The sequence below is a fragment of the Xiphophorus hellerii genome, chromosome 1, assembly GCF_003331165.1.
Source record: "Xiphophorus hellerii strain 12219 chromosome 1, Xiphophorus_hellerii-4.1, whole genome shotgun sequence".
NCBI classification, from domain to species: Eukaryota; Metazoa; Chordata; class Actinopteri; order Cyprinodontiformes; family Poeciliidae; genus Xiphophorus; species Xiphophorus hellerii.
Genome location: NC_045672.1, coordinates 15,460,984 through 15,479,832, shown reverse-complemented (window position 1 = coordinate 15,479,832; position 18,849 = coordinate 15,460,984). Strand labels below are relative to the sequence as shown.

The window sequence follows — 18,849 nt, the reverse complement described above, 5'->3', positions numbered from 1 at the left end:
AAACAAAGTATAATTTCTGACTCAACGCGGCAGCACAATGCAGCACAATACTTATGCAATAATATAGAAACAAAACAGAAAACTTAACAATGACTAAAAGCAAAGGAAAAAATAGTTATGGCACTCATAAGGGACATGCTGTAAGGTACAGTTCTTTTCTAGAGGTGAGGCATACTATAAGTAAAGGACACAAAGGTGGAACAAGGTACAATGAAGAAAGAGGAAGCTGCCATTTAAACTTTTTTGCCCGTGTCCCCAGGGTAATGAGTTCCCATGAAAGCCACATACCGGAGAGAGTTATCACAGTACATCAAACACGTTCAACCGCATCACTGTCTCTCACACCCTCACAGTCTCCCTCCCAAATACACACACACACACACACACACACACAAATATTGAACCCACACCAGCTTGTCAGGGCAAACTTTGTTGTTTTACACGCACCCTCTTTTATTTGCTAGAGGAGAAACACACACATACACATGCAAACTGTCACTCTCACCCAACCCACTCGTTCCCCTTTCAACGAAAGAATGCCGAGAGGAATTTCCTGACACCAGCCAAATGACCAAGCAACTGCTCATGTGGGCAAATGTGGTATACTACAGATGAAGATAATAAAACCAACACTGCAGCTGAAATTGTGACATCTCGCCCAGGCAGCAAAATGACTCTAGCATGAAGTGTACATCTGGCTGACATGTCAGAATAATTCTCTCTTCACATCTCTGTCGGTGCTCCAATTCGTGAGAGATGAACTCTTGTACTGAGTCAGCCTTTGGGGCTTCCGGGAGTTTCCGAGTACACCTGCAGCTGCCTAATAATCCCTAAAATGTGCAGCTAAAATCATTGTGACATGTTTGCCTACTGACTGCCAAATATATGATCCTCTACATAACTGTAAAAACAAAGGAGAATGTCATTTATCTTTCCGACAGATCTCTGGTATCAACTCTCTTTACCTGAAAAAAGAAAAGGTACTAATAAAAAAATGAATGACATTGACATTTCATTGTATTTTGCATCTATTAAGCAAGGCTTTTTTGTTCACATGAACAGGACTGAAAATGTCTGAAAAACTAAGCCAAAAAAGTCGAGAGAAAAATCAAAAAACCTTCAAAACAATTAGCAATCTACCACTCAACACAAATTTGGTTCCTTGAAAACAAAAATAAAGTTAGCATGGATTGTTTAAATCTTTCACACAGAACATAATCTGCATTTTCTAACTTACACTGAATAAAATACTGCGGTCCTGCAGCAACTTCAGCTTACCGGGCAGCGGCTGAAAAACTAGGAAGGTCGATAGAGACAGAGCCGGAGGACTGTGTGTGTGTGCTGGCCATGTTTTTGTGACTGAGAGGGAAAATGCAGATGAAAAGAGTGAATAAAATGTGGCATGGGGGGACAGTAAGGGACTGCAGTTGGTGGGAGCAGGCAGACAGTAGTTTTAAACACAGAGAAAGAGAGGGAAAGAGAGATGGCGCGAGGGAGGGGCAGTGGTTGATGGGGTGAGAAAATGTGAGTGAAAGAGAATGAGGGCGAAATAAAGGGGTGGGGGTGGCTTAGACAAAAAGGGGGCTGAGGGCAGGTTGTCTGATAAAATATGTGCCAATGTTTGCGTGAATGACTGCAGCGAGTAGCTAAATCTCTGCTCAAACAAAAGCAGCTAAGAGGAGAACAGAAGAGAGGAGAGGAAGAATGCCTCTGGAGGATGGAAAAGTTGAAAAAAAAAAACACACAAGGTGATTACATTAGCATAGGAATAGTTTCCGCTTGTACGTCCTCTGACACAGGCTGAGGGGGAGCTGGTGCTGTCCAACTATTTAATGTTATAAAATGTCCAAATAAAGAAAATAAAATGAAAAATAAATTAAATAATAACTGAAATAAAAAAATATTTCACTTTATTGTTATTATCTGCTCAGTTTTACAGTTTTAACAACATTTAGAAAATGAGATGTTGGTCACCACAACAACAACAAAAAAAAAACATTTTTATAGAATAATATTTCAGATGTATAATCATCTGGCAGGGGCTTAGAGTAGAGTCACTGCTCCTCCACATCAAGAGGAGCCAGTTGTGGTGGCTCAGGCATTTGTTTAAGATGCCTAAACGTCCGCTCCCCGGGTGAGATGTTCCATGAATGTCCCACTGGGAGAAGTCCCAAAACAAGCTGGAGGGACTGTTTATTGGCTGAATGGATGGATGATGGACGGACAGACGGATGGAAAGTTGAGATCCTAACATCTGTTATCTTAATGTTCCACAAAAATAATAAATATCTTCTGGTTGTTAGGGGGTTCTTAAAGAGCTTTCTTTGTGAAACTATTATACGTTTCTTTATTTTAGGACACTGAAGTTCAATTTTGAAAACCCAGGATCAGCTTGGGAAACAAATCACATGTGTAGCAAATCGTGGAGTGAGCATTGCAACCTTAGTGGAGCACGATAAAACTATAAAAACTAATATTTTCCAGATATATGATCAGGTGTCAGCTGTGGTGTTCTGCATATAATTCTATTGCCCTTCAGCAGACAGGATAAACTTGGATAAGTTGTGCACCTGGGAGTACATTTAACACATTTACTTGTCTGGAAACCAAAAAACAACAGAGCCTCCAAGTGGAACAACCACAAGAGGAGCCAGTTGTGGTATGAACCGCAGATTCATACCTGCTTGTCATTCAAACTTTTCCATGCATGCTTAATCCAATGCTCAAACTTCTTTCAGACTCCTTCCAACTCAGCACTAGTCTCACAGAGATTTAGAACGGAGATGGAGGCTGAGTAATGTGGGAAGACAGAGGAAGCACAAGGTCTGAAAGCTGCTGGCCAAAATTCAAATGGGCTCTGAGTCAAGCGGCAACTTCACTGATGATATTAGGTCCCTGCAGCTCAGTTGTTGATCACACAGACGGACAAATACAAAGACCATGGTCCCTGTGAGAGGCCACGTTTAACAGGCATGACTCACACTGTCAGATTTCTGGAGGCAAGCCTTTAAAGAGCTCAGTAGTGGGGGAGAGGATAACTCCCAAATACACCGTGTTCCAAATTATTATGCAAGTGATATTTTCTCAGATAATTATATTTATAATAATTTTCTTTTTTTATACTTTACCTGAGGTAGATAAGATCGGGGGATAAGATTGGCTTCACACGTAAGTATCAGCCGGTCAACAATCTCCCAAAATTAAGAGAATCTGTGTCAATGAATAGGCTGTCTGATAAATTGGTGCACCTCTAGTTAAAATGGGTCTTCCAAATGGACAATGACCCAAACCAACCGTCAAGTGGTTATCGGACAACCAAGTTAATGTTTTGGTATGGTATAGTCATAGAATAGTGGACAGATTTCAAAAGGTGCAAGCGAAGCAGCCTACAAACCTGACTTAGTTCCACCAGTTCTGTCAGAACTCCAGTAAACTATTGTAAAAAGCTTGAGGAAATAAACTCAGAACCATGTTATACGGTTAAAAAGCAATGATACTAAATACTGAGATAATGTATGTAAACTTTTGACATTGAAGATATTAATAAATAAGTCTCTGAAATATTTTTTCTGCTTACTGTGACATTTAGCAAATAGAAATAATTTTGGTCATTCTAATTGACATAAAATGGGACAAGTTTGGTCTGATTTAACATCAAACAAAGAGACAAAAACATTTGTCATTCTATTTGGTAAACTTCTGGTTTCAACTGTAATCCTAAAAATACCTTAAAATGTATTTGCCTTTAGAAAAAAATGGGCCAAAGTAAACATACAAAAAGACCAACGTGCAATGGTTTCTCTTAAGCGTCTGAACAACTTGTTCAGCACATGTTGCCGCTTCCCTGTTTGCAAGAAATATCAAATGCCAGCTGCTGGAATCAAACACACAATTGATTGTTCTCATCCTATTAGGGAAACTCAACGCTCAAAACACAACAAGGACTTTTGTCCAATCCAGGTCAAGCATGTGAGACTCGAGTGTAGGTAGCAGCACACACACAGCACTGTTCACAGGGATAGCGCGAACAGAAAGGGAGAAAGATGTGTGTTATCTAACCCCCATGGTTTCTGTTCGCTTTGCATCCCCACTGTGGACAAAACCATACAAATCTAGGTGAAAGAAAAGCTTTCTAATCACTCACTGAGGAACCAGGATTAAACATTACTGAGTGGCTTAATAGTCTGGGAGTACATATCTACAACTGAACCTCTTTCACGTCTGAATAATCCCTGGGTTTTTATGAATAATGAGGGTGCCAGAGGTTCAGCGATTTAGCAGATTAGAGGAATTAAAGAGGGGAAAGGTTTTGCTTTATTCATACCTCATGCTAATATTACACATTGTTTCAACATAGCAAGAAAAACATTTTCTGTTTACGTTAAACCTATATAAAGATCATTTCTACAACTCTCAGTCTGCACTAACAAGTTGAGGAACGCAGATTGTGTGTTTATTTATAGGGTCCAGTATATACAGCGCAGTGACGCCTGGACGTGAAGGTAACATGAAACACTTCTATTGGCTAGCAGGGAGCTCAGCTGACTTGAGAAACGCCATACAAGAGAGGCAAAGAGTACAATCCCCATACTGGGAAAAAGCAGAGGACAGGATCAGCACCACTAATCAACATCAACAATGGTCCCCGAGGTGCGACCACGCTTCAAATCCTACAACTGATGGGCCAGCTCCGGGTTTATTAAGAGGGCCCGTCTCCTACAGCACGGTTTGCTCTACACTACAGTGTTTATACACTAAACATTTTCTATAATTAGTAGGAAAACACAATACATGACAAGTTTAATCCCCGTTCCCAAATCACACAGGACTATATGACATAACACTCTAATTATGACAAATGTTTGTAGTGTAATAAAAAAAAATATATATATATATCACTTACCTGAATGTAACGTCATACCTCATCAGTCCTGCGTTGATTTAATTAAAAAAGGGTAGCTTAAATATACTGACTGTAAACGGGATTTTTATTGCCTATTTACAAATGTCCGGATTACCTAAGCCAAATTTACATCACACTCTCATATAAAAAATATCTACACCTATTGGAAAAAAACACAATTTAAGAAAAAAATCGGGGTTCTGTTTGCTCCAAGCCTAACATTTTACCGGCCGGTCGCGGTGATGACGGCTGGAAAATCCCCCCCACCACCACCGGAGCCGTCGGGATTCGGTGTCCGTGTGTGACAGCGAGGCAGCGGGCGAGCAGCCGGCGGACGTGTTCCAGTTCAGACTATGCTTGACGTCGGTTCTCTCATTTTCTCTTCCACTAGCGGCTCGGTTGGTCGGCTGCGAGCAGTCTGCAGTCGGCCAGTGACGGTAATCCGTAAAATTTCAGTAACTTGTGTGCATCGCTGAAAGAGGACTCCTAATGGTTAGCAGCAGGTTCGCGTGCGTACTGGCAGAGAGCGCGCTGCCACGGGGATCATCATCATCATCATCATCATCATCATCAACAACATAAGGACTCTAGAAGTGACAGTTAGCTGCTCTCGCCACGAGAGGGCGGTGCGGCACCTGTTTATGATCTGTTCGAGGTTTTTGCAATTTCTTGGTCACAATTTTGAGTAGAGAAAGAACACTTGTACAGTGTTAAAATACTTCACTTATATTGGGGGGGAAATTTCAGTAATTTATCAAGAGGTTTAAGCTGAATCAGACGTTTTTGCACATAAGAGATTTTAATTTGGATTCACACACTTTTGTTTTACAAAGGAAGACTAATTAGAAAGTTGGAGTGGTGCAAATAGCCTATGTCCATTTTTGTCTTCATATATAATAGCTGAGTATTATCTTAGGCATTCATCAAAGTGAAAGGATGGAGGAAGAAACTCTATGGCGGCTGATTTTTGAAAACAGAATTCTGCATCTTCCATGTGAATGTAGAAGTCTGGGCAGATTGTGTCCAGCGCAACCGTATGTGTGTTCGTACAGTATATTATTTATGTTTTAGTTAAATCAAAAACTTGTTGCACCTTTTGGAGGTACAATATCAATTAAAACCCATTGCAATCATTAAAAAAAGCTAAATAAAAGTAGGATGTCTAGTTAAAAAGTTATATAAAAATATACACAAGTACATGGGCGTCAAAGATAACTTCAACATATAGCATAGCTCCTCTTCAAACTTTGTGCTCCAGCCATCTGTTCTGAAATAGCTGAATTAAACTATTACATCACACTTTTACTAACATCATATGCCATATCACATTGAAGCACAATGTAACTTATTGTGTTCATTATGTCATGATTCTAGGATATTTAGTGTAGTTACTTTCAATTCAAAAATATTGCAGATTCACTTCATAGCCTTCATAACCATGAAAACATATGCTTAGAAAAAGCAAATGCCTGGAGCAGAATGAACTGAATAACCTCCATCAGATATGAAACTTTGTCGCCCCCTAGAGGACCTGATCCCGATTGAAGGACATAAAAAAAAGACAAATATGGGTTTGTTTTCTTTATTCTTCATTATTGATGTCACAATGTAACAGACTTTACTGTTCTTAGAAAATTATATTTACACAAAATTAACATAATCAAGTGTTTCAAAATGTACTTGAAGTCAAAACGTTAAATAGTGTATTATTCACATTTTTTTTCCTAGCAGGCTTGAAATAGGCCAAGTGAATACATTCATTTCAGAAAAAAAAAACATCAAACAAAAAACACTCGACCACATGCAAAAGCTTGAAAATAACTCAGTGGAAAATTGCTTCTGGACCTGAGACTGCAAAACTATTCATGGCAAACTTAAATTGTAACTTGTTTTTGGCGTAGAAAAATTTAAGATAAATAGTTTTACTCTGTTTACGTATCTTTTAAGGCCAAAGGAATCTGTAAATATGTAGGCAACATCTGGTGCATCAAGTTCTATGGACATTATGGCAGTTAATGCTAGGCAGAACAGCTTTAGTAGAGTTTGAATTACATTTATGATACTGTATTTAAGTATGCAAGCATTAAATCTATCCACAGAGCCCATGATAATGACAGAGTACTTCCAGGTTGTTTCTGATATGTTGATTAGGAATGAGATCCTTTTTTTTTTATCACAATGTGCAAATATTTAATTGAGTTCTGTTACTCAAACTTAGAATACACACTCTACAGGAAATTAATATATATATATATATATATATATATATATATATATATATATATATAGGTCAGGGGAAGTAAGTGAGCAGAGCCTCACCTGTCATAATGGAAAAATATAATGATAAAATAATTTATTTTCTATTTTCACCCTGTGGTTTGTACTTTAAAGTATTTATTTATTTATCTTAATCAATTTTGATTGTTTTTTTCTTCAAAATCGCTGAATTTTCGCATTTTCCCATTCAAATGCTCGGAACCACAGCTTCCTCTCAACCTCTTGCTAACTGCCATTCTATGGGAGCATGCTCCTCCTGTCTGTACGTCGCCAATAAAATAGAGAAAAAACTTTTAATGTATGAACTGATTTTCAATAATTTAGTTTATGTATATAATGTACAGTGCTTTTTGTCACCAACTGTGTGTGTGACGTGTTTCGTGTGCTGAGGAGCGATCATAAATGGCAGATAACAGATTCAAGCAGTTTTCTTGCCTCATGGCAGGGGGCGCTCATGATCCCAGACATTGTGACTCCACAACTGCAGAGTAAGAGACAGTAATGGCGAGCTAGCCATACAGTCAAGTGCAGTAAAATATTTATAGGTTTCTCCTCTTACCACAGCAATCACTTATTACTAATCTCAAAATAAACATTAAGTCTAAACCCATACTACTGCAACAGATTGAATGTTCTGCTCTTTGTGTGGGAAATATTTCTGTTTCTTTAGGGGCTTTGTTGTCAGTTGCTATGGCAACGAGTTTGTATGTAGCCTGGCCAATGCAGAGAGCGAGAAAGATGTGGTTTTGAGTTGTACCTCAAAGGTTTTTCCCTTTGCTGTGGAGCATAGCACGAAATTAATAATACCTACATTTCCAAGTTTCATTGAGTTAACGGAATTATTCTACCGCGGCAGCGCGGCTATGGATGGCATGTAAAAGAATTGTCTTTTTGCCTTCCAGCGTTGTCAGCATGCGCAAAATTTCCTTATGTAAACAATAACATGCAGGTGGTCAACATTTGTATATCTGATTATGATTAAGTCAGTGCCTCACCAACTTTGCACCTCACCGCAAGTCACTGATATTGATATATATAGATATATCTATATCTATATATAGATATAGATATATCTATATATATAGATATATATATCTAGATATATCTATATATATGAAGAATCTGACCCAAAGCAAAGGCGACTCTGAACACCGACGCAAGAAGGCCGAGGCGCAGGTCCAGGAGCTGCAGATCAAATTTGGAGAAAGTGAGCCACGGAGGCAGGAGCTCGCTGACAAGATGACCAAGATGCAGCATGAGCTGGACAGCGTCAACGAGCTTCTGAGTGCAGCTGAGGGCAAAAACATCAAATCCAGCAAGGACCTTTCTACAGTGGAGTCTCAGCTGCAGGACACTCAGGAGCTTCTCCAAGAGGAAACTTGACAGAAACTCTCCCTCACCTCCCGCCTGAAGCAGATGGAGGACGAGCAGCATAACCTGCGGGAGATCCTGGAGAAACAGGAGGAGAGCAAGAAGAACATGGAGAGGCAGGTTGCCTCTCTGCAGACTCAGCTGGTTGAGGTGAAGAAGAAGGTGAAACAAGAGGCCGTTTCGCTGGAGGGAGCTGAGGAAAGTCGCAAGAAGCTCCAGAGGGAGATGGACAACATCGTTCAGCAGCTGGAGGAGAAGACGTCCACCTACGACAAACTGGACAAGACAAAGACCCGTCTGCAGCAGGAGCTGGACGATCTGCTGCTGGACCAGCAATGTAAGAAAGATGGCTCACTGAGGATTTGTATTGATTTCAGAAAGCTTAATGCAGTTTCGGAGTTTGATGCCTATCCCATGCCCAGGGTGGATGAGCTGCTGGAAAGGATTGGAAAAGCCAAGTTCATTACCACCCATGACCTGTGTAAAGGGTACTGGCAGGTTCCATTGGAGCCTTCAAGCAGACAATACACAGCATTTCGTACCCCTTCTGATCTTTTCCAGTTTACTGTTATGCCATTTGGTCTGCATGGTGCTCCAGCCACCTTCCAGCGGCTTATGGACAAAGTACTGCGAGGAAGTGAAGACTACAGCGCTGCTTGTCTAGATGATGTAATCATTTACAGCAATAGCTGGGAGGAGCATGTCTCACATCTAGCAAGAGTGTTGGAAAAGATTGGAGGAGCAGGACTGACACTTAACATATCAAAGTGTGTTTGGGCACAACAGCAGACCAGATACCTGGGTTGCCAGCTGGGGAGAAGAGAGGTGCGACCACAGATGGACAAAATTGAAGCGATCCAAAAGTGCCCTCATCCTCGAACCAAGAAGGAAGTGTGGTCATTCCTGGGACTAGCTGGTTGGTATTGAAGGTTTGTGCCTCATTTTGCTACACTTGCTTCTCCACTCACCAGTTTGACAGCTAAAGACTAGAAGAATCCTGTCGTGTGGACCAAGGAGTGCGAAGCTTCTTTTAACACTCGGAAAGATCATCTATGTTCATCTCCCGTCCTCCGAAGTCCTGATTTCAGTAAGAAACTTCTGGTCCAAGTAGATGCATCCACAGTTGGCCTAGGAGCTGTCCTGGCTCAAGGAGATCCTGGGGAGGAGCAACCCATACTCTACCTGAGCAGCAAGCTGCTACCTTGTGAGGTGAGGTATTCTGTGGTGGAAAAAGAAGGCCTGGACATTAAATGGGCTCTGGAAAGTCTCAAGTATTATCTGCTGGGCAGAGAATTTGATTTGGAGACAGACCATCGTGCCCTGACCTGGATCAACACCATGAAGGACAGCAACCATCGTCTAACTAGGTGGTATTTGCCCTTGCAACCTTACAAATGTACCATCTGCCATAGGAGTGGCAGACTTAATAAAGTGGCAGACTTTCTTTCTAGGTTGCCGAATTCGCCAACCTTGGAGAGGAGAGGGGTGGTGTGACAGAGGAGCCGTCACGAGCTGGGACTTAATTAGAGTCCGTGTCAGCATGCGCGCACACATACACACAAACTAACTTACTTTTTGTTGCAGCTTAAACTGGCGCGGTTCATCGTGGGTGCACACGCGGTGTTCCTACTTAAACATTCATCCTAACCTGTTTTCAGCATTAAACGTTTTCCCGGTTCTGTTTTCAAGTAGGGTGTTTCCGGATTGTGGCGTACCAGGAGGGAGTCACATGATATAGTGATGTCATCAGAGCGCACTGAGTGTTGTCTATTAAATTGAGTATTGTATTTTTGTTTACTTTATTTATTTTATTATTATTATTTTGTATACTTTAAGAGTTTACAAAATAAACTCTTACAGTTTAAGAGTTGCTTAGTATTTTTGCTTGTTTGGATAGTCTGTGGGCAGAGCCTGTGGCTTTAAAAGCAGGGCTCTGCTCCACAAGAAGGCAGTCTGTGGTTAGACTCCTTAAGAAGTCACGCTGGAGGTGATGGACTGTTGCAGTGAAGGTACTGCTGTTTGTTTGATTTTTAACCTGCTCTGGATATCCTTTGTGTGTGTTCTGCACCTGCCATCTTTGTGCAAGCTTAATAAATTTCTCTAAAATGATGTCCAACCTTGGCCAGTCATTATGTTTGACTAAGCTATAATAGAACCCCGTCACAGTATACATATATATATATATAAAGAGGTTTAAAAATTTCAATCAAGCTATATTCGCTCATCAAATTTACACTTTGGCCAGCAAACAATTATATCAAGATTTGCTTACCTTGATATAATTTTCATTGTTTCTAGAACATTTCCTCAGCTAAAAAGCAGCTTAGAAAGCTTAGTCTGAAATCCTGTACAAACTGGTTCCAGCTTAAAAATAATCTGTACATTCAGTTTATTCCTTTTTCCAAAGCAGGACAAAAGAAAATATTACTTGTGTATCCTGTGAAGAGCTTCAGGTATTCAGAAGCTTGTAGGCCTTCTGCAGTCACTTTGTTTCCCTGCTGAGACTTCAGACGTCGCTGTGACGTCTGAGAGACTATCTGAAGCAGAATTAACCTTCAAGTGGCGGCCGCAGGGGAATACAACCGTCCATCTCCAGGGACTCGGGCCAGCCTTCATACTTGTTGCTGCTCTTACTGTTCTTCATACGCTATTGGAAACACAAACAGCCAAACAGAACTGATGTCAGCATTTCAGACCCTAACAGCAGAAGCTATAGCCTAATGGTTTCTATTTTGCTGAACCCAAATGAGCCTCCTAAGTTATATGTAACTCAGCGGTTTTGTAGTAATTTATCCATGTTAATATTTTAAGTGAGATCTTATGCAATATGACTGCAAAATTGAGATAAGCTTTGACAGCAAATAATCATCACATCAGCTGCAGATGCTCTCTGCTGTCTTTAATATTTTTCAGTCTTTAATGAAACTAATACTTCAGTATCAACACAGTTTCATTTCAGAGCTGGCTAATGGTTTCACAGCAAACAATTTCACTGCTTCTACATTAATCATTTAAACTTCCAACAACGCTTTTATTGTGCTGCTGAGAAGCTTAGCTGTACTAATGAAAATCTTACTAATGTTGGTCTTTTTAACAGCATAGCCAAGCAATTTTTTTTCAGGCCGATATGATGACAAAACTTCAATGATGGTTAAAAACAAAACTAAAAACAACTGTGTTTAAATTGTGTTTTTTTTTTCTAATCCACACAGAAAAGGAATCTAAATATATGTTTAGATAAATAAATGCATTTGGATAAAGCTGCAGAGACACCATATAATTTTTGAAAACATGGTTATGGGATTATTCTGTCTTGTTGTTTGACATACTGTATGTTCAGAAATAGTTGAACGTATTTAAATTGGTTGGTTTCCGGGGAGGAGCAGGCTTTTCAGCACAGTCCATACATTTAAAAAAAGAGATTGAGGTAGGGTAGAGTCAATCCAAAGGCTTAATGTTAGCTTCCAAAAGCAGTTTTGATATGTGTTTGGTTCCACTGTCTCTAACTATCTAGGAATTGGTTTCAGGTTAATTTGAAAAAGTTACCCTCCTTTATTGTTTTTCCACTTTGTGTGAAGCAGCAGTACCAACGGCTTCAAAACAGATCCTCAGTATCATACCACCATCACCGTGCTCAATAGTTTGAAAGATGTTTAGGTCTGAGGCATCGCCTCGATTCTTCCAAACATATTTTATGGCAACTTTGTCCAAATAGCTCAAACTTTGGCTCCTCTGACCATAAGGCACTCTCCAGAAGGAGTACGGCTACTTCATCAATCACGTTCAGTCATTCAAATTTTTTTGTAAGCACATTAGCACATTTCAACAGCAAGGCTTCCAGGTTTAAGGTGCTTTACATAATAAAACAGAAAATTACAAGAAAACACCATACTGCCAATAATTGAACAGACGTTTTGATGAGTGTCATCAGCAAAATCATACACATCAAATATGTTGGTCAATGTTTCATTTGTTATGGCTTAAAAGCAGTTCTGAATAGGTGAGTTTTTAGTCTTGATTTAAAGGAAAGTGTTTCGGCTGTTTTCTGGAAGTTTGTTCCAGATTTGTGGTGCATAGAAGCTGAATGCTGCTACTCCATGTTTGGTTCTGGTTCTGGGGATGCAGAGCAGACCAGATCCAAAACGAACACGACTGTGTGTTCCAACAGGACAATGATCCCAAACATCAGAACTGATCTTGGTATGGATAACACAATAGAAAACTTCTAGAACGGCTCCCGCCTGAGGTCTATTTAAAATGTATAGAGTATGCTTAAAAGCCTGATCTGTGCCAGGAAGACGATGCATTTAAATCAACTCTGCCATTTCTGATAAGAAGAGTGGTCAAATATTCAGAACTACGTTGAAAGATTGTTCATGGTTATGAAAGTTGTATTGGTTTTTTGTAGCTAGCTACATGACATTTACCCAAAGATTATATGTATAAATAACAGCGAATAATAATTCACAATTCAAACTTGTGCACCTAATTTTTTTTTAACGATGAAGGTTTAATAGCGATTTCAGTGAGAGTAAAGTATTTTATTTCCACCTAAAATGAGAATAATTAAACTTCTTAATGGTTACTTTATAGGCTTTTTTAATACAACCTCTGCCTTGGAGATGAAATCAGCCAGACACAACTAAAGACTAAAGCCACAATAGACGATGAATTACAAACTAAATTAGGCCAAAATTAACCAAAATCATTAAAATAATTTGTCCCATGAAGTAAAGCTATTGACAAATGTAGCACACAGATGGAGCACAGGAGTCGGCTCATACCTGCTCGAAGGGACTCTTGTTCTCGATGCCCTTGGCTCCAACAAACACCCAGCTGTCTCTGAAGGCCAGCTCCTTCACAGCTGTACTACCGAGCTCCTCAAACAAACGTCTAGACTCATCATTAAGTCTGCCAAAACAAACAAAAAAAACAAAACAATTGTTAGAGAACAGTATGACATGTAAACTAGTACAAAGGCTGACACACCATTTAAATATTTTGATGTTTTACAGCTCATGCACTGATGTTTTTTTCCTTCTTTTGCACTAGAAATACCAAGTATGTGAATCAGTTGAACAAGATTATTACAAATGAAGCAACATCATTTACAATAAAAATGCATCATTGTTGGTCACTATTTTGTATTTTGCAACCAACAAAATGCAAAACTGGCTACTCATCCAGTTCTATCAATTAGAAGTTGGAGCAACATGTTCTACATAAAACTTACATTTTTGGGGGACAACAAATAAATGAATACGCAGAGTTCTCATACTAAACTAATCACACATCCTTGATTCTTACTTTGTAGCAGCATCATCAAAGGAAGCAACAAACACAAGTGTTCCTTCATGAAGGGGCCGCAGAAACTTCAATAAGTCGGACACATCTGAAAAGAAGCATTAGTTAAACTTTGAGTTTCACTTCATCCGTCTTGTGTGCCACTAGGACTGGAATACAGATTAAGCACAATTTCCTGCTGGATTTCATTACCTCCTGCCCACATATCAAAGGCTCTGGTCTCCAATAGTTCACCTGTCACCCCTAAACCAAAGAAACCAAGTGTTAAAACTTTACTGCAATCAATAGTAAAAATAAATATAACACTGTTTATCATAAGTTGAAGATGAGTCTCTCACCATTCACCAAAGCTATATTAAGTCCTCTACCAACGTTGTTCTTCACACTGCTCATTAACCTAAGAGACAGAGACACAAGTCTTTAACATACACTTACAGTGCATAGCAGAAGTGTTTCTCTTCCTTGAACTTTTACACATTGTGTCACAATATAGTGTAAAACCTAGACACATTTTTCTTAGAAATATAAGTGATAGAAAAACAAGAATTTCAGCATAAATGTGAGTATATATGTGACATTGAATCCCCTAAATAAAATTCAGTCCACTGCTTTCAGAAGTCAGCTAATCTATGTATTAAGTCTACATGTGTGTAATATAATCTGATTATGAATCCAGCAGTTCTATGAAGGCCTCAGAGGTTTGTTGGTGAACAAGAGTGAACAAACAGCATCGTGAAAACCAAGGAACACAGCAGACAGGTTAGAGTCTGAAGCAGTTTAAAGCAGAGTTAGGTTATAAAACACACAATACTGTTTAGTCTATCACCAAAAATACATTAAGTACTGCACAAATGAAAACCTACTTAGGGGTAGTTCAGATAAGGAAGGACAGGGAAGTTGTCCAGAGTTCATTCAAGTATGAAGGGAGCTAAATGTTTGATAATCCTGGATGAAAGTCTGTTAGAGATTTTAAAACAGGCAGCAGGACAACAACTCCAAACATGCAGCCACAGCTACAATGAAACAGTTTGCATCAGGGTTGTCCAAGCATCAGAAGGGTGAGCTTCCTATTTGTAACCACATTTTGGAAATCATTTCAAACTTTCCTTCCACTCTGTGTGGGTCTGTCACTTGATATCACAACAAAATACACTAAAGTTAATGTTCAAATGTGGGAAAATATGAAAACATCTAAGTATCAGTACTTTAGTAGGGCACTGCTAAGGCACATTTCTGCACGTATTTACACTACATTGCACACTAACAAGGCAGCAGCGCAAAGGAAAGGCCTAACGAGACAAAAAATAAAGCACCACCAGACTAAGACAATACTTGCATCAAGCTCCCCAGAGATACTTGGAGGCCTTGTTAGGAAAGCAAAGAAGAAGGGGAAAAGAAAAACACAACAGAGTGAAACGGAATGAATAAAAAGGGGACAGCAGGGGAGATAAAGATGTAAACGAGGAGAAGAGAAATTCACAGTGTCAAATCTCACATCTTATCCTCCAAGCAAATTTTTGGGCCAATGACGTTTGCAGCTCCAGACACCAGACGGAAAGCCAAATGCTTTGGAGGACAGGGTGCTGAAAGTCCACATTTGTACTTCCGAGGACGCGGTTCAGCTAAAATAGATGATATATGAGTCAATAATAGTTAAATCACAAACTAACAGAGCATTGGTGCGTACTTTGTCTTTCACACTTACATTGGGTTGGCTCTTCTTTTGTGCCTGAAAATATTAACAGGTTTTCTGATTAAAATAAATATAAAAAAATAAAACACTTGATTTGATTTTGCTACGCAGTAAACCTGATTCTTCATGTACATCTAATGTTCATCAGAGAAGCCGATTAATCTATTTATTTTTTTTTTCTGAGTTTATCTTTAATGACTAAAATTTCACCCAAAGATAAAACCCATTATGATGCTTTCAGCTTGGCTTTTCTGTTTAATCAGAAACACAAAACCACAAGAAACTTAAATCTTGAAAAAATCTTGAGATCTAACACAAAAACATTTATAAAAGTCTGAAAGTTTTCTTTGATATTTCTGCTTAAACCTACAAAATAAGTGAAGACTACTCATTTTACCAGTGAAGATGTTTCGCACAGATAAACTGCTGTCTCCTCCAAATAATGCGCTTGCGAGCAGCCAGGTGAAGCCCACCAGGAGCACAACCATCACACCTCGCAGGGGGGCTGTTAACAGAATCACAACATACAAGCTCAGGCAAAAGACACTTCAGACAATACTCTCTGTTCACTTAAAACTCACCTGTCAGTCTCATGATTCACCGTCTCATAGACCTGTGGACAAGCCAAACAAGAGGTTAGCGTCAGACACGTTGAAGGAGTTTAATATATGTAATAGGGTTCAACTTTAACCATATTGTAAATCAAAATTGGTTTCTTCAAATTCATTTTTTAGTCAAAAAGTTATTTTCTCCTGACTTTTATTACTATATAAGTTGATGCTACAATTGACAGTTGGTAGTTACCATAACAATGCTTACTGTAGACTGGTTGGCAACCAGTAGTAGTCAACTTTGCATTTTCTTTACAAGTATTAAAAAGTAATTATATACAGAGTTTCATGTGCATTTTGCCATGTTCTGTATATGTTTTTAACTGTTCTCATAGTTAAAGGTTGTGTAGTTCACCTGTGTTTAATTTTTATAACTTAACTGTTCTGTCAACTGTTGATTTGTATCTGTATGATTGCTGAAATCTGCTTTTCTTTCAGGTGCAAAACATTTGAGGGTTCCTTCCAAAATATCTTCTTTCTGAAGTCTGCGTTGCTGGATTTGCTCCTCCTCTGATGGTCGTTGTCATCCATTTCAACAGGTCTTCTAACGTTTATGTATATTCTTACTGCATTTTCTACAACACATAGCTAATTTTAATTTTCCCAATCACTACACTTACAAAAATATTTCTTAAAAATAATTTCTATTCTTCATAATACAGGAAAAAGCTTTACTTGCATTAAAGCAATCAAAACCTCCTTACAACTGCTGAGCAACTTTTTATAAGTTCTCACTGGTATTTTGTAAATAGAGAAATTTGCTTAAATTTGAATCTACAAGGGTATGAAGAATTTTGACTGTAACTGTAGTGTTGTAAAGTATTTTATCAGTTGATCAAGAGAAAAATGGCTGTTTTTTTAGCATTGCTTTGGGTATTACAAATGTACATAAATCTGCAATGTATGTCAAGAGGAAAGAATGTGGGTCCTTAAAAATTCAGTATTGTCTTACTCTTACAAATGTATGCACCCCTTAGTCAAGAATGTTTGTCTGAATGATTATGAATGATTCCTTTGTTTGATTTACTTGTTTGATTAATAATCATATTCAAATGATTACAAAATGTCACGGTTAATGCTTTAAAAAGTGTCAGGCTTGTTGAAACACATTTTTTTCTAAAACACACTTGATAAACAATTACATCTTGTTTGAAAAAACAAAATCAGCTTAAGATTTAGTTCAGCTTTTTGTATATAAAAAATCTGCAGATTTTTGAAGTCTGAAGTTTATAACATAGAGTTTTTAATTTTGCATAGTTTGTGGGCAAATTCATCAGAAGGTGATCAGTATTATCACCTTTGTGTGACTCATAGCCAACTAAAATGGAATATCAAAGTATTTTATGTAGATTGAACATAAATTACTTTCCACTGCTTAGTTGTGATAGATGTTATTAAACTAGAGAACTCCTTTAGTGACAGACTGCTGCATCCTTAATGAACAAAGGAGCGCTATGGAGATCCTTCCTCCCAGTACACTCTAACCACCACTACTCCCATTAAAATAAAGTATTTATATCCCTGCTGGCATTTGCACAGTTTCAAGTCACACACCTGACTTAAATAAATAGGTGATGGCAGCTGTCTGCAGCACTTTATGCCATGCATAGTATTTACATCGGGCGTGGCGACGCAGAGACAACAAAAACACAAAGGACGGTGGGCCTTGAGGACTGAAAGATAGTTTTAAATCATGTCCTACTGGTTTCAAGCAAGTCAGGATGTTTGAAAGCAGCTGGATTTCTCAAACTAGGAGTGGTTTGTAAACTTTCTAAGAACAAGAGTCCTCCGTAAAGAATTTTTCAAATTCACTCATGCTGACTGAGTTTTAATCCAAAACTGGTATGGTCAGCTTGAAATAACTGCTGTTGAAATAACAAAAAGGTGGGTTGAAGTCAAAATTCCTACATGAAAAGTTTGAGCACGTTAAGACTAGTCACTGACTTCACCTTCAAATAAATCTGTATTTTTTACATATAAATAAATTATTTAAGCAAAATATATAACCCCTCCCCTCACAGATGGTGTCAATGAATATGGTGTAAAAGAATGTTTACACCATAAATTAAATTTTTAATGTGTAGTAAATCTAAATTTTGATTTTAACCTTTGTAAACTGAATGAAATAAGCTGACTTTTCAGTTATCTTCTCAGTTCTTTACATGTAACTTTCTGACGGCATTAGAATATGTATTTGTGTGCGTGAAGGTATACAGCTGCTGAAATTATAATAAGTCTGCTATAACATATGTCGAAATATATATCCTAGACAACCAGAAACGAACTCGTAAGTCATATACCTGGTTTCTCGTATTCATAGCTTAAATTAAAATAGCAAATCTTACCTACTTTATGTAGTCCTCTGGTGAGCGAGCGTTGACTTAAGCTCGTCTCCTTTGACAGGACGTAGCCGCACAAATTAATCGGCCACTGCCCTTTGCGCCGGACTTTCAATGTTTTCTGCGCAGTTTATTCATTGAGACGGCTTAACAGGCATATTCTAGACAAAAGAAACCGAAGTGCAAAATCCCAGTCTGCGCTTTATGATGAGCGTAGTTGGCAAAACGAGGAAAAACTAATCAATTTCATTCTGTTATCACTTCCGGATGTGTCCAAGTCCAGTCGGTACGCATTGAGCATGCGCAAAACTGCTCACGTGGGCATTACATTATATCTACTTTTTATTTAGC

At 38.7% G+C, this 18,849-nt stretch overlaps 2 protein-coding genes across 11 annotated transcripts in view; both read right to left on the bottom strand.

The window, feature by feature from the left end:
* Nucleotides 1–5,463, bottom strand: part of wnk3 (WNK lysine deficient protein kinase 3) — a 44,630-nt gene extending 39,167 nt beyond the window's left edge. For 3 of the 7 annotated variants that reach the window (XM_032573925.1, XM_032573949.1, XM_032573940.1), the window contains exon 1: nt 4,904–5,460. The gene's annotated coding sequence lies outside the window, so the exon portion shown is untranslated. Of the gene's footprint in view, nt 1–4,903 lie in introns of all 7 variants that reach the window. The other 4 variants (XR_004340734.1, XM_032573961.1, XM_032573931.1 and 1 more) reach the window with 3 other exon arrangements.
* A 4,744-nt stretch (nt 5,464–10,207) lies between these two features.
* Nucleotides 10,208–18,783, bottom strand: fam3a (FAM3 metabolism regulating signaling molecule A). Of its 4 annotated transcripts, none has more exons than XM_032574002.1 (10): nt 18,505–18,783; nt 16,130–16,161; nt 15,946–16,053; nt 15,561–15,605; nt 15,351–15,477; nt 14,194–14,252; nt 14,048–14,098; nt 13,859–13,943; nt 13,336–13,462; nt 10,208–11,198 (listed from the first exon to the last, which is right to left on the bottom strand). In XM_032574002.1, exons 2-10 carry the CDS (start codon nt 16,140–16,142, stop codon nt 11,100–11,102), a joined length of 714 nt encoding a protein of 237 aa, XP_032429893.1. In that variant the 5' UTR covers nt 16,143–16,161; nt 18,505–18,783; the 3' UTR covers nt 10,208–11,099. The 4 variants fall into 4 exon arrangements, with proteins under 4 accessions (XP_032429893.1, XP_032429907.1, XP_032429900.1 ...); XM_032574016.1 differs by having other exon boundaries at nt 15,561–15,584; XM_032574009.1 differs by having other exon boundaries at nt 18,509–18,783.
* Nucleotides 18,784–18,849: the final 66 nt, after the last annotated feature.